At 42.7% G+C, this 18,180-nt stretch overlaps 1 protein-coding gene across 5 annotated transcripts in view; it reads left to right on the forward strand.

Moving 5' to 3' along the window:
- FAM13C (family with sequence similarity 13 member C) overlaps positions 1-18,180 on the forward strand; it is a 106,364-nt gene that overhangs the window by 53,588 nt on the left and 34,596 nt on the right. For 4 of the 5 annotated variants that reach the window (XM_041404833.1, XM_041404831.1, XM_041404830.1 and 1 more), the window contains exons 4-7: positions 5,636-5,674; positions 10,466-10,522; positions 12,202-12,400; positions 16,783-16,904. In XM_041404833.1, coding sequence (XP_041260767.1) covers positions 5,636-5,674; positions 10,466-10,522; positions 12,202-12,400; positions 16,783-16,904 — 417 coding nt within the window. Of the gene's footprint in view, positions 1-5,612; positions 5,675-10,465; positions 10,523-12,201; positions 12,401-15,856; positions 15,965-16,782; positions 16,905-18,180 lie in introns of those variants that run through there. The other variant, XM_041404834.1, reaches the window with a different exon arrangement.

Below are 18,180 nucleotides of genomic sequence, written 5' to 3' on the forward strand. Positions count from 1 at the left end.
AAGAGCTCAGCCAGTAGCACCACTTGGGCTGGTACAGCTGGGCTGATCATGCAGCCCTGTGAGTGCGGGATGACGACTCTTGGGCTCTACAGAGATTTGCAGCAGAGCTGATGGGACTCCGTGAAACAACTTGTTCTGTAATAACAAAATCATAGGCGTGGTTCTGTATTTCCACCTTAGCACTTTTCCTCAGACCTGTACGAAATCAGCTGATGCTGTCTGAGCAGGGCACCAGCAGTGGTGTAACCTTCCAGCAGAGCTTGGTGTGGGCTCCCTGCTCCAGCAATTCCCTGTGCTGGTGGCAGCTCTCCCACTGCCACTGCTGGTGCTTGCACAGGTATGTGCACCTGGGCTGCAGAAATGTGATCAAGTTATGGGACTGTAGTGGTCCACAACCTGCACAAAATTGTGTAGCTCCATGATATTTTACCCTTTAAAAGAGCAGGGATCTGTGCCTTTTCAGCTACAGGGTAGATGTGCCCCCCATCAGGGCAAACTTGGATGTATTTTTTGGAGTGTGTATGGGGTTCATGAGCCTACTGCTTAAAAGGCTTGAGCCAGGAATTATGTGCAGTTTGATTGCACACTGCAATATCTCCAGAAAATATATATATTCATGCCCTGAATTTCTGTGCAGGTGCACCAAATTTTACCTAACCCAACAGAAAGGCACCTCATGGAATTTCCCTGGACTGGATTATGATTACTGTGTCTGCACCTATGCTCAGCTGGAGCCTCTTCCTGCATGAATCTGTCAGTTCATTTTGAGACACACAGAAAGATCAGCTGAGTGCTGTTTCCCCCAGATTCCCCTTCTCAGATGATGTCCTAATTAGGTCACAGAGAAAATCAAAGATGTAGAAGCTGGATTGAGTGCTCACCAACTGGCTCCTACATATAACTGCCATATTTTAGTTTAATTCCTCCTAAGATATTTGCTGATGTCTTGGGGAATCTTGCCCATAAAAAGGCAGGCTGCTTGTCAAGAAAGCAAGTTGGTGAACACATGAATATTTTGAGCTGCAGCATGTAGCACTCAGTATTTATCACTACAGGAGAGAGCATGTGACTCCTCTCTCACATGGCAGCTCCTTGGTTTATGCCTTACAGATTGGAAAACAGCAAAAGTATCCTGCAGGATCACTTTTGAAGAAAGGACAAGGCACTGGAGCCATCCCCAGTGCTGACACTGCTGCAGAATGATACTTGCCTTTACCCTTCAGGAAAATCCTGTGTGTGGGAAGACAACAGACTTGCTAAAGTCAGAAATGTGTTACTGCTTTACTGCCTAAAGAAAAGTCCGAAGCGTGGCCTCAGAAGCAGCAGTGTGACTTGCCAAGGAGGCATATTTATGTGTTGCCCAGAGCAGGGAGCTGGAGGTGTTCTGTTGGTGGCAGCAAACACTGAGCGTGCAGACAGGTGGGACTCACTGCACCTCCTGCTGGGCACAGCTCGAGAGGGAGGAGAAGGACGGCTGGAGCTCCTCAGGGGATTGTTTCTTGGCAGGAACACACGTGCTCCAAGAAAAACATATTTGCTCAGTATTTTTATGAGTCTCTGAGCTCAGCCAGGTCTGGCAGGGATGACTTGACTTCACCCAGAGAGACAGTAGTGGGGAGATCATTCCAAGTTTCCCTTTATTTGGGTAGTGGAACATGAGTAACTCCTTCCCTGAGCTGGAGGGTGTTGCCCTGGGCTCTGAATCCTGCAGTGTGTGTGTCACATTGTGCCTCTCACATCCTTCCACGGGGCCCAGGGCAGCTCCCTTGTATGGCCTGACTGCGCTGCAAAATATAATTGCCTTTGATGCAGCAATTCCAGCACAGGCACTTTGACTTTGGACTCTGCAGAGTAACAAATAATAATGAAGAAAATAATCTGGCAATCAATGCTGATCACACCCTATAGGCTTGCACTGAGTTTTTCATTAGGTAGTCGATATTACATGCAAAATAGTAACTTTCCCAGAACCGTGGAGAGCTTAGAGTTCTTTGTAAATGTGTAATTTCCCCTTTAAAATGCAGTTTATTTCCCAGTACAAATTCTTCGTAGTTGGGGTTGAAAGACCTCATCATTTTTCTGAGTCAGAAATGCCCTGAAAGGATAACAGTTAGTGAGATGGGCATATTCGGGGAATTGAGGCAAAGGTTCTGCTCTGCAGGTGAACCCAAAGATCCACAAGGCCTGCAGGGATGTGGGTGCGGGGGTGTGTGACTTTTTAGACAACTTCAGCTTGGAGAGCTTCACTGTTGCTCCTTGTTTTTCACATTTTGATTGTTCTCTCCTGTTCTGCTGAAGCCAGAACTATTTCTGCCCACTTTTGCCTCACTACCGCTCTCTTCTTTTGCAGACTTACACTGCCTTTGTAAGGCGCTCACTGCTAGCTAATGCTGTTCTGAGCTTGTGAACATATAATTTATTTTGAATATGTGTCTCTGTTACATGCAAAACCAAGCTGGATGCTGTGATTCCTGTTTCATTCTCCTTCCTGACCCAGCAGTAATTCTCGTGATGGTACAAACCAAATAAAGAATAGAATCTCTATGCCAATCTACTCATCAACCATAAATAGGCAATATATTAATCAAGAATTAATTCCAGAAGTGAATAGCAACATATTTCTGAGTCTTGGTATCTCCAAAATGTATGTAGATGTTTGCTTTGGGGATCTCTGGCATTTTTGTTGTCAGCTAAGGCTGTCATGTGATGTTTATGTTGGCTAGAGCAGCACTTGGCAAAAGAGGATAAGAACAAAACTGGGTATAAAATGGGAAGCTTTTCTGCAGAGAAAGTATCTTTCCTAGACATAGGATTTGCAAAAATATGAATCACTGAAGCTGTTCAGAAGAAAAAAGTAAAAACTGATTTAAAAGCCTTTATTCTCAGAATTTCAGAAACGCATATTCTGATGAATTCAAAATAAAAAGTCCTTGGAAGTTTATCTGTTATTCAGTGGGGAAGTTCAAAGCTTATGTCACACATAGGTGAAGCTTTATTTTCATTTGTACTTTATTATTAGATTTATTTTCATTGAGACTTCAGGGCAATGAGAAGCCTGGCATGTCATCTGAATGTAGTGATGAAATACATCTGGCACTGAGAATTTCATTGTGCTAAAGAGTGATGTTCTATAGCATTATGGACCTAATTGGCTTGCATGTCACTATTGAAAATAAGGAGGTAACAGCAGTTTTAGGTTTTCTCCATGCCTGGGACTTGGAAGGAAGCAGAGATGCAGGTTCAAGCCCCTTTGGCTCTCCCTTGTGAGGGCAGAGGCTCTTCGCTTGCTCTGGTCTCCCCCTGAGCACATGGATAGGAAGCAGGTGGAAGGAGCTGGGGTCAGCCAAGAGAGCCCAAGCCAACATCACTCTTGAAATGAATGTTTGCCCCTAAATACAAATTACTTCCATCTGGTAAAAGAAGAAAATTTATTGTAGGTGTACTGTAGTTCCTCTCTTGTGTTCCCCAGGAGCAGGGTGGCTCCATTTATCTGACTGGGTCATTGCTCTGAAACAGGCTCCTGAGTTTGCCTGGCCTTTACTTATGTACACTTGATATTGCTGTGCCTGTTTTACATGAAATTTCATTTTGTTGAATGGTTTCACCAACTTACAGGAAGAGACTCTCCACTTACACTGGTCAGTGCTATCTTTAAAACTAGTGGAAGTTTGGGAGTGAGCTGCAATGTAAAGTGCTTCCCTAAAAGAGACGTAGCAGTCAGCACCAAAGTCCAGACAAACGACAAGAAAGTGATGATGCTTTAAACTTGGCCTCAGTCCAAAGCATCCCTGCCTTACAAACGGATCTGCAGTCTTGTTATCTGCCCAGGAATAACATCAAAGCACCGCAGTGCATTCACACAGGGAATGAATTCGCAAAGGATCAGACCTTGACTTGTGCACCCACAAATGGAGAAGTCATGTTTGTAAGAGCTCCCTTTCTTGTGGGCTGTGTGTAGGTACCCAGTCCTTTAAATTCTACTCTAGCCAAGCTGTGATGCTTATCAGTTGGATTTTTCAGTTGTGATGAAATGCAGTGATTCCTTCATTACATCCTTGAGGTGCTAGCTGTGAACCCAGCCTAACCATTCCAAATCAAGAGTCAAGCATTCGCTTAAGCATTCTGGAATATATTACTTAAAAAAAAATCACTTATTTTTAATGGCATTCTACTTATTGAGCATGTAGATTAAGTTTTTACTTCCCACATAATCTAGAAGAATACCTTTGTTCATTTGCTGTCCTGCAAATAGAATAGCAATCAAGAATTTTTTGTTTGTATGGTCAGATGAAAAGAACTGGAAACAGGAGGAGAAAAAATTTGAAATTTCAGTTTTAAGGCAGGATTTAATTACTAACCATTAAAATTAGCTTTCCTATTCATCCTTCTCTCACAAAACCTGCTCTCTGAAAGGCAGAGGTCCCTGCAGACTGGCTGTGATGTTCTGACCCCCAGGTAACTCATGCCCTTATCAGCATTGGTCTGTATGTACCAATATAAGAGCAGAGCAGGCAGTGTGTGTGAGAGGTAGGCAGGCTGGGACTGGGGGAGATGCGATGCACTGTCAGTGCTGCTGGTGAAAGGAAAGCAATTGTCAGGCTGTGATTCCTGGCTGCCACTGCTGCCTGGGAAATGTGTGTCAACACCACGCAGAGGCACAAGCTGCTGCTGCGGGGAGGAGGAGGAGGAGGTGCCTCTCTTTATCCCTGCTCGGCTTGATGCTGGCGTCTCAGAGATGACTTTGTCACAAACAGGAGTGCTCACAAGGCGTTGTCTGCTTTGCTTTCTCTCCCCTAGCCCAAACAACAACAACAACAAAATCCCATCTTTGCTATGTAGCAGTGATATTCTTTGTTGTTGGATTTTTTCTTTTTTTTTTGCTGCTGTAAGATTTCAGGATGATCCAAGAGTGCATTCACTGGATTTGAGGGGTGTTGTTGGAGGGGGAATTCTGCTGCTGCCTCAAACCCAGCAGTTTGCAATATCCTGAGCTGACCCTGCTGAACATAATACATCAGGTCAAAGATGTTTTGTTGCAGGAGCACAGCAGCCTATTCCTTTCACAGGAATGGTTTCATCTACTGCTTGCTGTTAGCTTAATAACCTTTTCCTACTTGAACTGTCTGTTCTGCCAGATTTTTTTTTTTTTTCGTAGAATCCCTTGTGGTTTGGCCATGAACTGAGCATGTAAGGGACCACTAAACAAGAAAACCTCCAGACAGCTAGCTGGGCAACCCTATTTCAGTAAAAAAAAATCCTGCATTTGATGAGCCAATTACACAGATCAAATATTAAAAGGACAGAATGCCAAATACTTGTTTGCAAACCTAAGCCTTTATTAACAGCACAGTTAAAGCTATGAAAGATCACAATCTGAACCTCACATTCTACCTGCACCCCTGCCTGAATTCTGGGTGCTGCTGGCTGGGCTTTGTGAGTGTTGTAGGACTAATCCCTGTGGTTTCTTGATTATGAGCATGTGCAGAGCAGCCCAAGGTAGAGCTGTGCATGCAGAGCGAGCACACAGACGTGCCTCGCAATGCCATGTTTGTGCATGTGTTCCTACAACTGAGGAGGATACAGGGAGCCTGCCTGCCTTGCTGATTTATCTGATGTTTTCTTGTTTCTGTTTCAGCATTCAGGATAAGTCCTTCAACACGACAGCTTTAGCAGAGTAAGTGAACACTTTAAAGATGTCCTTATTTTTAAACAGGAATGATGAGTTTAGTTACCGTACAGAATAATTGTAAGTGCTATGTGAGAAGTCCCAAGCTGTCATATATTTGGGTTGAGTTTTCTGTAATCTAAATATATTATTGCCTGTATGGGAAGGATTGCATAAAGCAGCTGCCTTTAAATGCTCTGTGACTATTTAGCAGTGAAATCCCTTTTTTGGGAGAATGTATGCTGGGTGCACATCACACACGTTTAAGTGCATGATTTTCAGTGTTGGATGAAACTCCTGTCAAAATATTGCTCATTTCTGATACTGATGATCCTGTCAAACACAAGCTTGTCTGTTTTCTAAGGACACATGGTCTGTACTCACCAGAAGCATTGTTAGGAAAAGAAAAATCATTAGGAAATATTTGGAAAAATCCCTATACATTATTTAGATAGGCCAAGTACCAAAAATGTCATTCTTTTATTATCCATTCCATAAACTCCTTACATGGCCTTTTGTATCTATCATAATCATAAAGATATATAGGTTGATTTTTCTTGTTGTTTTACAGACAGAGCAAAGGAGGACGTTAGAAAGTTAGAGAGGCAAATCCTCCAGGAACTATTGCATATTAAATGGTCTTTGTCTTATTTTAGTCTAAACCACTTCAATATTGGTGTTCTGTGCATTTTTACTTTGCATGCTTTTGATTGTTTCAAAAGCTTTTGGGGATGATTCTGCAGCAGTAAGGAGCCAAGTTGTTTTTCAGGAGGAAAATGATGTATGGGTTTGTTTGTATAGTAGGTGAGTTTTACACTGCTAAAATGCTCATAATTTAAACACCTCAGCTGGACAGTGAGCTGTTTGCTGAGTGCTGGGGGACAGGGGACACTCTGAAAACAGGCCAAGCTGTAATCATCTGAGCCATCTCTAAGTGTTGTCATAACCTCTACAGGAAAAGTAATATTTCAAAGGGATCTAAAGAATTTCCTTCTCTCGTATTGCTTTGCTTTATTTGCATATATTTCCTTGCTTTATTTAATATTTAAATTTAGTCACAGTTTCTGTGTGACTGGGGCAGATATGGAAAGACTGAGCTGAAGCTAATAAATCATGGAGGGTTTTTTTGTTTGCTTGCATGCTTGTTTGTTGTCATTTCCTGTGTTCCTGTTAGTTAAGTAATACATTTTTGTCTTTAAAATTGATGGGTTGCTCCCCCTTCACAGAAAAATAGCCAGATGACAGATAATGTATTTTTCATATTTTTTTCTCCTTCCCTTTTGTCTGTCCCTAAATACATCCATTGTTTCCTGTAGAGATTCCCCTGGAGCAGTCCCTAAGCCTGCCTCCCCTCTGAGGTTTCTGGGACCCAAAGGTGATGGCTTTTCTCTGTGGGCCTTCACGTTAAACCAGGAGGGTATAAAAGCTGGGAGTGTGGTGCCAGCCCTGCCCTTGGGAAGATGGAGAGGGGTTGGATCTCCCTCATTTCAACTGCTGTTGGTTCTTGTTTGTGGGATTTCATGTTTAATCTTATATTTCCAAACAAAGGGGTAGAAACATGCTTTTAGAAAACAAAAGGAGCGAACAATGACATTTGAAAAACATTGTCCCATTGAACAAACTTGGTTTCCAGAGTTGTCTTCCCTAAATCTCATTTGGAGCAGTCCCCCAACACCTGCTTTTGAGTGCTGCTGAGGATACACAATCCTTACTGATTTCAACACTTATTGCTTGTGTTGACCATCTCTGAAAACAGATGAAAATAGACTTACTTTTATTTAGCAGAAGAAAGAGAGTTTGCCATGGACATCTAGACATCCTCATTTAACTATTTCTGTCTTTATTTGTGACAAAAGCAAGGCCAGGGCTTCCTGAATGAAATCAAGTCAGTGGTAGAGCACTTTCAGGAAGGTTTCTCCAGACAAGGCGAGCGCCTGGGGGTGCCAAGCTTCCAGTAAGCCGTGCATGCAGCCTGGTTTGGGAGCTGCTCACGTGAGCTTCTGAAAGGTCAAGTCAGCAAAAGAGAGCAGTGCTCACTCTGGTCTGAAATGGCTCCTGTGGGAAGGTGAAAATGGCAGAAAGCTGAAGAAGCTGGTCCCATTAACCCAGAGACCCTGGAAGAAACACAGAGGCAGTACTAGCCAGAGTCAGGGCAGCACTCCATCCAGGCTGGGATCCCAGCTCCAACATGACTCTGGCCCATGCCATAAGAGCAATAATGGATGTACTTACTTTTAAGAGATATTCATCAGTCAGTAGCTGGATTGGGCACTGAAGGGAGAGGATTCACAGCACTGGCTTTGTTAAAAGACAGTTCCTACCCAATGCAAGCCTCAACCCATTTGGATTTCTGACCTGCAGCTGTTGTGGCATATTCTCTGATGGTTTAGGAGTGAGGAAGATGCTGCTGCAGTTTTTTGGTTGGTGAAAAGTCTCTCTGTCTCTCTGCTACATGGCCACAGACTATCAAAAAACGTACCAAACTCTCAAATATCACCCTATCTATTAAATACAGCTAAAGATAAACAACAAGATTTACAAGTTACTGGTGAAAGGAAAAGAAGGTGTACATGTTTGTTTTGATATGTGCAGACAGGAGGCATGAACACAGATGACACATTTCTTTAATAAATCAAGGTAGGAAAACTCCATGATGGCGTTTTAATGATGGATATTTGCATATCACAAATCCATCTTTTTAAGGGTCCTGCAATGGTCCGAGCCTCAAACACTGCCCTGTGTAAGCTCTCAGAATCCTGGTTATTATTTATTCTTGCACAGACAAAATTTTGGTGGTAAATTTTAGAGTGTGTTTCTTCTGAACTTCCTCAGGACCTTTTAAATTTTATGATGGTCATTGTATTCTCTTACTCATTAATGCTTATCTTTCCTATCTACTGCCATCCAGTTACTCGAAGACATTTTGTCACACTCATTATGTTGTTTATAAGTTGTGTCTTGTTTTATGACTCCTATCAGCTGCTGGGTGCTGAGTTGGGAGCTGTGCCTCTCCAGATCACCTCCTTACAGCCAGCCCGGCTCCCGCAGTTAAGGAGAGTGCTCCTTAACTGGACTTGGTTTGACCACTGGACTTGTGCTCAGCCATCCATTGTACCTCCAGAGAGTGGTTTTTCCAGGAGGCTGCCAAGTGAGTTGACTAGTGAGAGAAGAAGGAGCAAAAGTGGTGGCAGAGCTTCTTCCTCCCACCTCCTCTCTCTGAGGCACACCCAGGAGGGAGAGTTTGTCCCTTTAGGGGATCCCTGGACTTTGCTGGCCATGGTTTGGCCCATGGTGCACACCCCACCTGGTGGCACCTTCTCCTGTGTCTGTGCTGGGAGCTCTGTCCATCCAGCTCTGACCTTGGCACTGCCTCCTTACAGTGCATTTTCTTTCTGTTGTTTTTGTCCCTCTGAAATATTCCTTTTAGTTCTAGAGCCAGGTTCACACTGAGCTTAGTTATTCAAGCCCCCAGTGCGTCCTGTGCCACCCCTTGATGCTTCCTATGAGGCACTCGGGTATTGGCCAGAGGGGAAGGTGTGATTGGCACCCAGATTTCTACAGTGAATTTTTCCATTTTGCATCAAACCCTGTCTTCCATCCATCATCCCACTTTGCCATGTAGGGAAAGCTGCAGTCATTGCAGGAATATTGTGTGATTAGGGTGATCTGCTGCTGTAGTTCTCTGCTCCAGTTGTGAGCAGCAAATGCTCTCATGCATATGCTGATGTATTCAGGAAGTATAAACACTTGAGTGGCCCTTTAAATATTTTCTGCTGCAGTCTGACTTTTGATATAGACACCAGCAGAAGACTGGTGGGGAAGAGGAATACATTAAACCCTTGCCATCAAATTGCAATGCAGGGCTATGAATGTGTCACTTAATGTACTCTCTTCTAAGTGGGGCAGTTCTCAAAATTTAACAAATCAGCAGGAGTACAGGCTGCTTCCCCCATAATGAAGAGATTCCTCTGCCAGAAAACTTCAAGGGATCCAGGCCTCCTTAGTGTGTGTGCCCTGTGAGTATGAACTGAGGGTGAGGAGAGGACCCTGACTTTACCCCAGCAATACCAGGCTCGGTGCTTGCATATTTTGGGAGTGCATGCCTATGGATTCATGTTTATCTGAAGAAAGACTGCCCATGGGCTTTGCAGGTTAAATCATCCTGCAAAGTTCAGCCATGCAGCCAAGTGTCACGTTCAGCTCTCAGTGGTTGTGGTTTAGCATATTTATCCAGACTTCTCTTCTGATTAGACAGCCTTGATACAATTCTTTTGTTTGTAAGTTAAAGGAAGTAATTGATTGTGATTGTTCAGGCTTCTTAAAAAATACTGCTATTTCTCTTTTTAAGACTAACTCTCACTTCATGATTTAGTTGGGGATTTTTTTCCTGCTGCATAAAGGGTGACTGATCTATCATAGTTAATATTTTTGTGAGTTTGTGAGAAAAACATCCTTAGTTTTGTCTAATTATTTTTGAGGTTAATGTGAAGTACACTATAAGCAATTAGAATACAGAATTTCTCATAATTTTCCTGTGATTTTTATGGTAACATCTGAATTCCTTGTAATTATTTCCACTTATCTGAAAATGATATACCAAATTGTGCACACGTAACATCTCAAATCCTCTTCTTCCTCTGAGATTTGGACTATCATGGAGCAGCTATGGCATTAAATGACCCTAACTAAAGTGTGAGAAGAAGAAATGTGTTTACAGTTTGAGCTGCACTGTAATGTTATTAAAAGCTAAGTTTCTGCAGCTGGCAGAAAACCAATAATTATCTTGTATTCATTTTCAAGGTGTGACGGGTATTCAGACTCTGTGCATGAGGATCAAGCAGGCAGCTCCAGTCCCAGGTACTCTCCTGCAAATTTTATCTGAAATCCATTGGCAGCAGTGAAGTTGTGACTACTTTTGTTAAACCACTAGAAAGAAACCTTTATTCTCAAGGGAATGCAGAATTTCTGGGGTGTTACCTGCAAAAGCTGCTAGTATTTCTGGGAATGTATGTATTTATTGTATGTATTCTATGTGTTTATCTCACGCACTTTTGTGTGATCAATCTGAGGATTATTTACTGTTGCTATTATATAAGTAAATATCTTATGGTCTGTATTCTTAACTTCACATCATACTCCTGTCATTCAGATGCAGCTGTGGTGCTTATACACTGAATTTTACTGTACAGCAGCTGGTGCAAAGCAGTAGTAAACAGAGTTTTGCAACTGTGCAAGGATGTGCTCATTGCTGAGTGTGTCTGGGAAACAGAAATCCTTTAAATTGTAATTTAACTGAAGTATTCTTGAGGCATGCCTCTCTGATGGCTATACTAGTACATATTGATTGCTAAGGTATGAAACTGAACTTTTCAGGAAGATCTTAAAATCAGAGGATACGTTAAAATTAGCAACACTGGTGCAAATGGTTGGGGTGCCCATGGGCTATAAAGCTGTAACTATAACAACTGCCTTGGAGCCCGCTTGCAGAAGGCATGGGCAGCAATGGTGCTCAACTCCATAGGCACCCTGCAAGCATCCATCTGGATGCTGATGGGCCACAGATGGAAAGTGAGTTTGGCAGCTCAAAATCCTTAGGAGAAAACATTGCACTAGCATAGTTATGCTTTCTGGAAAAAAATAAATGAATCTCAGGGGGATTTAATTCAATAGCCTTGACTCCCTCAGCCGTGGAAGTTTCACACCAGGAGAGAGGTCATCTCCCAGCCAACAATCATTAGGATGCTGCCAGCTGGAGCAAACTTCTGAAATCCCACCTGAACCCCAAGCTCCAGGCAGGGATTTTGGAGCAGCAGTGCCACTGCCAGCTCCTGAGGCAGCCCTGCCTCCTGCACTGCGGGAACTTCGTGGTGCCATGGAGCTGCTCCCCATGGAAGGCGTGAGAGCAGGCTGAGGATGGAGTGACTGGTGTGGGTGACACCAGCAAGGTCTCTTTGGAGAGAGCTTGCACATTGTAGTCTGGGTGGGGATTGGAAATGCCTGTCCCAGGTCCCAGATTAGGCATCCATGAGTGACTGTGTCTGTTTAAGGCACCAGGTGTCTCTTACACAGGAGGATGTTTTCTCCAAACACATCTCTGGCTGTTCAGACCGTACTTTGAGTGGCTTCCTCCTTCCCTCTGCAATGGCCCTCAAATCCAGAGACCAACAGAAGGGAAGTGTGCTGTTGAGAGGAATTGTTGTCAGTGATGATATTTTTGTGAGGTTATAGCTTACTGTGAATCACTGGGTGGGGGAAGCCTTCTGCATGAAAAAGACAGTTTCAGATTTTACTTGGGGAATGTGAACTGTAGGTCTGAAGGCCAGGAGTGCCTCTAAAGCTAATGTTTAAGTAGCTCCACAGTTGAGTGTGTGATAATGCTAACAGTAGCTTAGATCCTTAACTGATGTGTAGACCACTAAATTTAGTAAAAGCAATATGCCATAAATAGCTAAGAACTTGTTGCTCTTCTTGCTTCATAATGTTTTGACAGATGTCTGAAATCCTGCCTGATGCATTTAAATTTTATTTTCTTACAGAGACGATGATAACAAAGAAAATTACCCGGACAACTCTGCTGTCTTAGAGGAAAGGCAGCTGCCTTTGCAAGACATCCAGCAGCACAAGCAGCAGGTTTTAACTGACTGTGCTCTAAAGCCTGAAATGGGCAACTTAAAGCTGAGGAAACCTAAGCCCATTGCAAAGCTAGAAAATGGAAAAAGCCATGAGGAAAGTCAGGTAAAGAATTAAACTTACCTGGGGGAGGCTTGTGGCACAATGTCTAAGCAACTTTTGAAATGCAAAGAGGGACTCCCTGGTAATTCATTGTGTGATTTGAGACCCCACAGTAATCTAGCCTCGTTTCCAGGGATTTGCAGTCTGCAGCCCTCCTGTAATAACAGTTTCTTTCTGCTAGGGAATTGCAGAGAGGATTTTGCTGCAACTGCTTTCAGAAGTGAGTGGAGAGCATAGCTGAAGATGTGCAAATATTTATTTGGACACTTTCTGTTTTGTTTATTTGATCAATGATCTCCTTTACTGGTATTTTGTCTACAGATAGAGGGATTTCATGGTTTTCCTTCATCTTCATTTCTGTGTTTCCCATATTTAAATAGTAAGACCATAGCAGTGCAGTAGCACACTGGTAGCAGTGCTATCCCCCACAGTCTTCCTAGGTTGAGCTGGGGGGAGCAGAGCTGTAAATTTTGTAAAAGGTACTAAGGAAGACCAGAAATGAGGAAATTTCTGCTGCTGTGTCTGGTGGTACATTTGCCCTGTTGACTCTAGAATTCCATCTCTCAGTGGCTGCTGAAAATGCCTCTGCTCTTCCCTGAAGCTTCCCAAGTCATGTTGGATGTGCAGTGTAGGGGTTGAGCTCTGGTACAGATTTAACCTCTCAGCTGGAAATATTCTCATATCCAAGATAGTTAATATTAATGTTGGTAGATTTGTTGGTCTGCAGTAGGCACAAGGCCTGACATGTGCAAATAGAGATGTCTGTATTTACATAAAATTGTGCATACACAAATACAGATGTCTGTATTTCCATCTCTTTGCTGTGTAATTTATTTGGCTACTTTTTGTCTCTCCTCCCTTCTTGTTTGTGGATAGAAATTTGCAGAGCTCTTTCTGAAGTACTTCAAGCCTATCATAGACTAGGAATTATTTTGGACCAAGTTTAGAATGGGATTTCATCATTTTAGACAGAATGTCTTAGCTTCTAAATGAGAAGTGTCCTTTTTGAATCCCTGAAGGAAAATTAAAACCAAATGCTAAATGGTATTATCACAGTCTCTTTTAGAATACCAATGTCAAACTCTTGCCCTAAAATTCCTGTCTGTTCTTCTGGAGCTGAACCAGAAATAAAGCAATAACTGTGAGGATTTTTTGCCACGGTACTGAATTCCTAGGAAATATTATTTAACCTGCAGAGAGATGAGGTGTGCATGTTTATCAGCTGAATGGAAAAAATGATGGGAATTTTGCCTTGTGAAGAGCAAGTGGAAGCAGATCAGGAAGACGTAATGAAGAAGCAGTAAACAGGTCAAGGTCTGTCTCAGAGGTCATCTGTTCCTTTTTCAGCCTCTTCCGAGCCCCCTGTTTTTGTCCTGCCTATGCCTCACCCAACAAAAGCCAGCACAGCACAGATTTGCTGCTCTGTGGCGTTTTACATGGCCCCAAGGGGTTAACTGGAAATGGTGAAATTCTTTCATGGGAAACTTTTTTAGTATACAGTTAGACTGCCATAAAACACCAGCATGACTAAAGTATGCAACTTCTGGAAGGAAAAACGGTGCCAGGCAGATAATCTTCACATGGCTCAAGGGTTTGAATTAGGAGAGACAGAAGTGATGAAACACTGTAACTGCATCAACCTTCCTTGGTGAAACCCCTTGCCACCCAGCCATTGAATGGGATAAAGGATGTACTCCTGAGCAGCTGACAAGCAGCACTTTCTGAGCACATGCATTTATGAAAGAAAAGCAGGATGCACTGCACATCATGATCAAACAGTTCATCCTTGCTTTCCTGGGATTATTGGCAGAGTGCTTTTTCAGCAGTCTCCTCACTTCCCCAACCTGACTCGTCTGTGGCATCAGAAAGAGTGACACCAGAGCAGTGACAGAATCTCTGTTAAAGGTGTTGCCCTGATAAGCCAAGGAACTGTTTGCTATTCCCTCTTATGTGTTATAAGCCCATAAGTTTCTTTTACAGAGAATTGTCCCCTTAAAATTGGAGGAGGCTGTTGGGAGATGAATAAGTTTGCTGTGTGTGTTGGAAGGATCAAAGTCTGTTTGTATGGAAACCATTTTGGTGTGCCTTTCTAGTTGTGAGAATCCAAGGGGTTTCCACTGTAGAAAGGTCACTGAGGGGGAACAGACAGCTGTGATCAAGTGGAGGGAAGATGGGATTTTGAGCTTCACAAGGCTCTCAGCTGAAGTGTGATTCCTGTGCCTCTGATATTTTTGGCATAAGTGTAACCCTGTGGTCATGTGCCTTTGGTCTCCATGAAGAAAAGGTTATTAGATTTACACTGATGATTAAAAAACCCAAGTGTAATAAAAGAGCAGCATCAGGTGACTTCACTTGACCACTTATCAGATGGCAAAATGTCACCAGGGTAAAGCTGTACTTTGCATGTTGCCTGCAGTTATTTCCCTGGGGGCAGGAGCTGGCTCTGGAGGCAGCTGCAACCTTTCCAAACAGAACATGGAAAGAGAGTAGGCTGCTGGAATGCAACTGCACCACTCTGCTCCAGCTGTTTGGTTTCATCTTTCCCATGGTTCCATCAGCTTCCTTAGCAGTTTAGCAGCACTCATCTATAGGAAATGAAATTAATTAGGATTTCTTTGACTTCAAGAGGTGAGGAGGCATATGCCCAGAACATACTCCAGGGAGTCAGTGTGAGAACAGATGGTGAGGAATAGAAAGTCTGCTTTCCTTGCCCAATCCTTTCTCTTGTCACTCACCTTTGGTGCACAGTCACGAGTATGGATTCTTGAATGAGTCATCCTCAAAATCTCTACTGATACTGGGACATATTTACAAAAGGACACCAAACCTCCTAGCTAATAGGCAGAGAGTCAGTAAAAGTTCAGTTTTAATGTCTTATTATCAAGGTAAATGGCTATAAAAATGGTGGCTTGACAATCAGTGCCTAAAGATGACAATGCTGAAAACTGCTGAGTAAAGTTTTGTATTTTGAGTATAAATGAAGTGTGCAAATTTCTTGTATGTCAAAGAACTTCCAATAATTTGACATTAAAATTATGATTTTAAATGCACAGTAATCAAAAAGTCAGAGCTGATATTGGCACATCAGCTGTCTGGAAGCTTTGCTTTGGTTTCTGGGTATACTCTGTTTATGTTTATTATGATGCAATTTCACTGTAGAAGTCACCCTCTTTAGTGAAAAAAAACCAAAAATGCAGTAGAAGATGGGACTCTGCTGTAGGTGCCTGTGACACATCAGGATTTCACTGCTCTTTAGAGACAGAGATTCCACCAAGGGTGTTTCCCTAGTGTTACTTGTTAATGCCCTAATGATATGATTTTTGAGCAGCAGCAAAGACATAAAAGAGAAACCATTCAGAAACAACCCAAAGCCACCCAAGTTTTCTAACATCAAGCCTGCAAGCAAGGGCTTTTTGCCAGCACGTGCTCTTGTCCTCAGCTTTCCCCTTTATCCAGCAGGAAGCACCTGGAATGTCTTTGTTCTCTCGGCCCTGCAAGTTCCCATCTGAAGGGTCCTACCCAAAGTTCCATGCATCCAACCAAAATTTGACACTGGAGCAAAGTCAGGTATATTGCTTTAGCAGGGAAGGGAGCTCTGTTGTTTTGCAGAGTGAATTGTATTTTAATTTTTTAAACTATTAGACTAAAATATTTGATTACAAAAGCTAAGAAAGAGGAAGGAAAAAAATCCCACTTTGATTATCACATTTTCAAAGATCTTAATTAACTTATTTCATTGCAGTGCAAAGGAAATATTGCAACCCATTTCTTAGGTAAAGAAATTAAGGTGTACTGAACACATCTTTTCACAGCCCTACAACTGGTTTTCAAAAGCTTGGAGTTGAATGGATACTTTTCTCATTCCTGTTCTTTTACTCAGATTTTTGGACTAAATTGCCTTTTTTATTCTCTGTTCGGCAGATTGGGTGATGTGACTTTTTTTGCCCTCACTGCCTTTCCCTCCTCCCAGAGTAATACTCTCTTCATAAAGCTACACATATGTTAGGGAAGGGAAAGAAGCAAATGATTAAATTTCGCATATCTTATTTAACTGATATTTAACTGCACTTGATTTTGTCAGCCAGATTTTTTTGATGATTCCCAAGTAATAAAATCTTACTGACATGTGAGTAAATAGTTTCAAATTCTTTGTACAGAACCTCTTAGCTCTGAAGCTGAAATATGTGATACCCAAGCAATAAAATCTTACTGACATGTGAGTAAATAATTTCAAATTAATCCAGATCATTACCAAAAAATAACAAAGATCCTCAACCAGCACCTGGTCTCATGGAGCATTTTTTTCCTGAGGGAAAATATTTAGCCAACTTGTATTGGTACTGACAGGGTGCATTCAGCTTTTCTTTTTGTTTCTCTTTGTGCAGGAGCTGGAGTGTGCATTGCCAAGCCTCTCAGAGTGGCAGGGGAAGGCTGGATCCTCAGCTAATAACTATGCACAGAATGTGGCTTTGAAATGCCAGGAAGCAGTCGTGAGATTCCAGCCAAGGTAAGAGTTGGGATAACACAGCACGTTTCACTTCTGATTAACTGTAGGAAAGGCTAATTCATCTGCTGCCTTCTGCATAAACTATTCAGACTCCTGGCTCTTGTTGGCAGTGTATTCTATATTTATACATCTAGGAGTGTTTGGAGAAAGTGAAAGGGATAAAGATAAGAATGCAAATTTCATCATTCTTTAAACCCCTTACATCCGAAGCAGAAAGAACATCCTTAGTTTAGAAACTTCAGCTCCTCTGTGCCAAGTTTCAAAAATACTTCTCCACTTCTTTCCTTTTCCCCCCAGTGCTGAATTGCCTCTCTTTCTCAGTGCTGCATTCTCTGAGCAATGGGAATGGGAACCTTCACACCTGATTATAGCAAGGGTATCTATATGTGTACAGTTTAGGCTCTGGGTGCCGTGGCACCTGTGCTTGTTCTGGTGTTGGAAGGGCACTGTGTGCTCAGGTCTGGCATTAACCAAGTCCTGATGGCAGGTAACTCAGCTGGTGATGAAGTAACTCAGCTCTGGTAAGTATTGGAAGTCACAGCTTCTACTTTCATCCATCATGGCCATGCAAATGACTAAAAATGGGATTTCAACTCACCCAACTGACCAGTGAAATTGTGTCCTAAGGATAAGATTTAGTCCTTGATAAATCTGGGGGCACTGCTTCACAAATTTCCCATTTGACTCTGCTTTTCTGTGCGCAGAGTTTTTGTCAGGTGAGCCAGGTCTCTGCTCTTTGTCTTGATGTGCATGACAGCCTTGGTGCCCTGTGGCAGAGTTTCTGGCTCCCTTTGGAGGGTCTGAAGCAGCAGCAGCAGTCCATCCCAGGGGTGCTCAGTGGCTCAGGGCACAGCTGGTTGACAGCTAGAGCTCCCTGGCACAAGGTTTTTTGCAGGCAGGAGTGGGACAGCAGTGACAGCTGCCATCAAATGGTGCTTTGGTGCTTTGTGTGACGTGAACTGGTTGCTTTCTCCACAACTTTTAGGAGGCAACATTGTAAATGATCTTAATTTCTGCACTCAAAGGAAGGTTGAGCAGAATGAAAGAGCATTTAATTAGCTTGGTCAACAAAGTGCTTTTGCCCTCCAATGCTTGCATGTGCAGTTGAAACGTTGCATCTCAGGAAGTGTTTCCAATTAGGAAGCCTGCCTTCTTTTTTTCTGGCATTCCTTATGTGAGGAAAGAATCCCATGGATTTGTAAAGAGGAGCTTCCTGAGTGTGGTATCAGACCTACCCAGTGGCTCTGCTGGGGGAATGTTTGTGGAGGGGTAGGTA

The sequence above is a fragment of the Onychostruthus taczanowskii genome, unplaced genomic scaffold (genome assembly GCF_017590055.1).
Source record: "Onychostruthus taczanowskii isolate IOZ18803 unplaced genomic scaffold, ASM1759005v1 scaffold22, whole genome shotgun sequence".
Lineage (NCBI taxonomy): Eukaryota > Metazoa > Chordata > Aves > Passeriformes > Passeridae > Onychostruthus > Onychostruthus taczanowskii.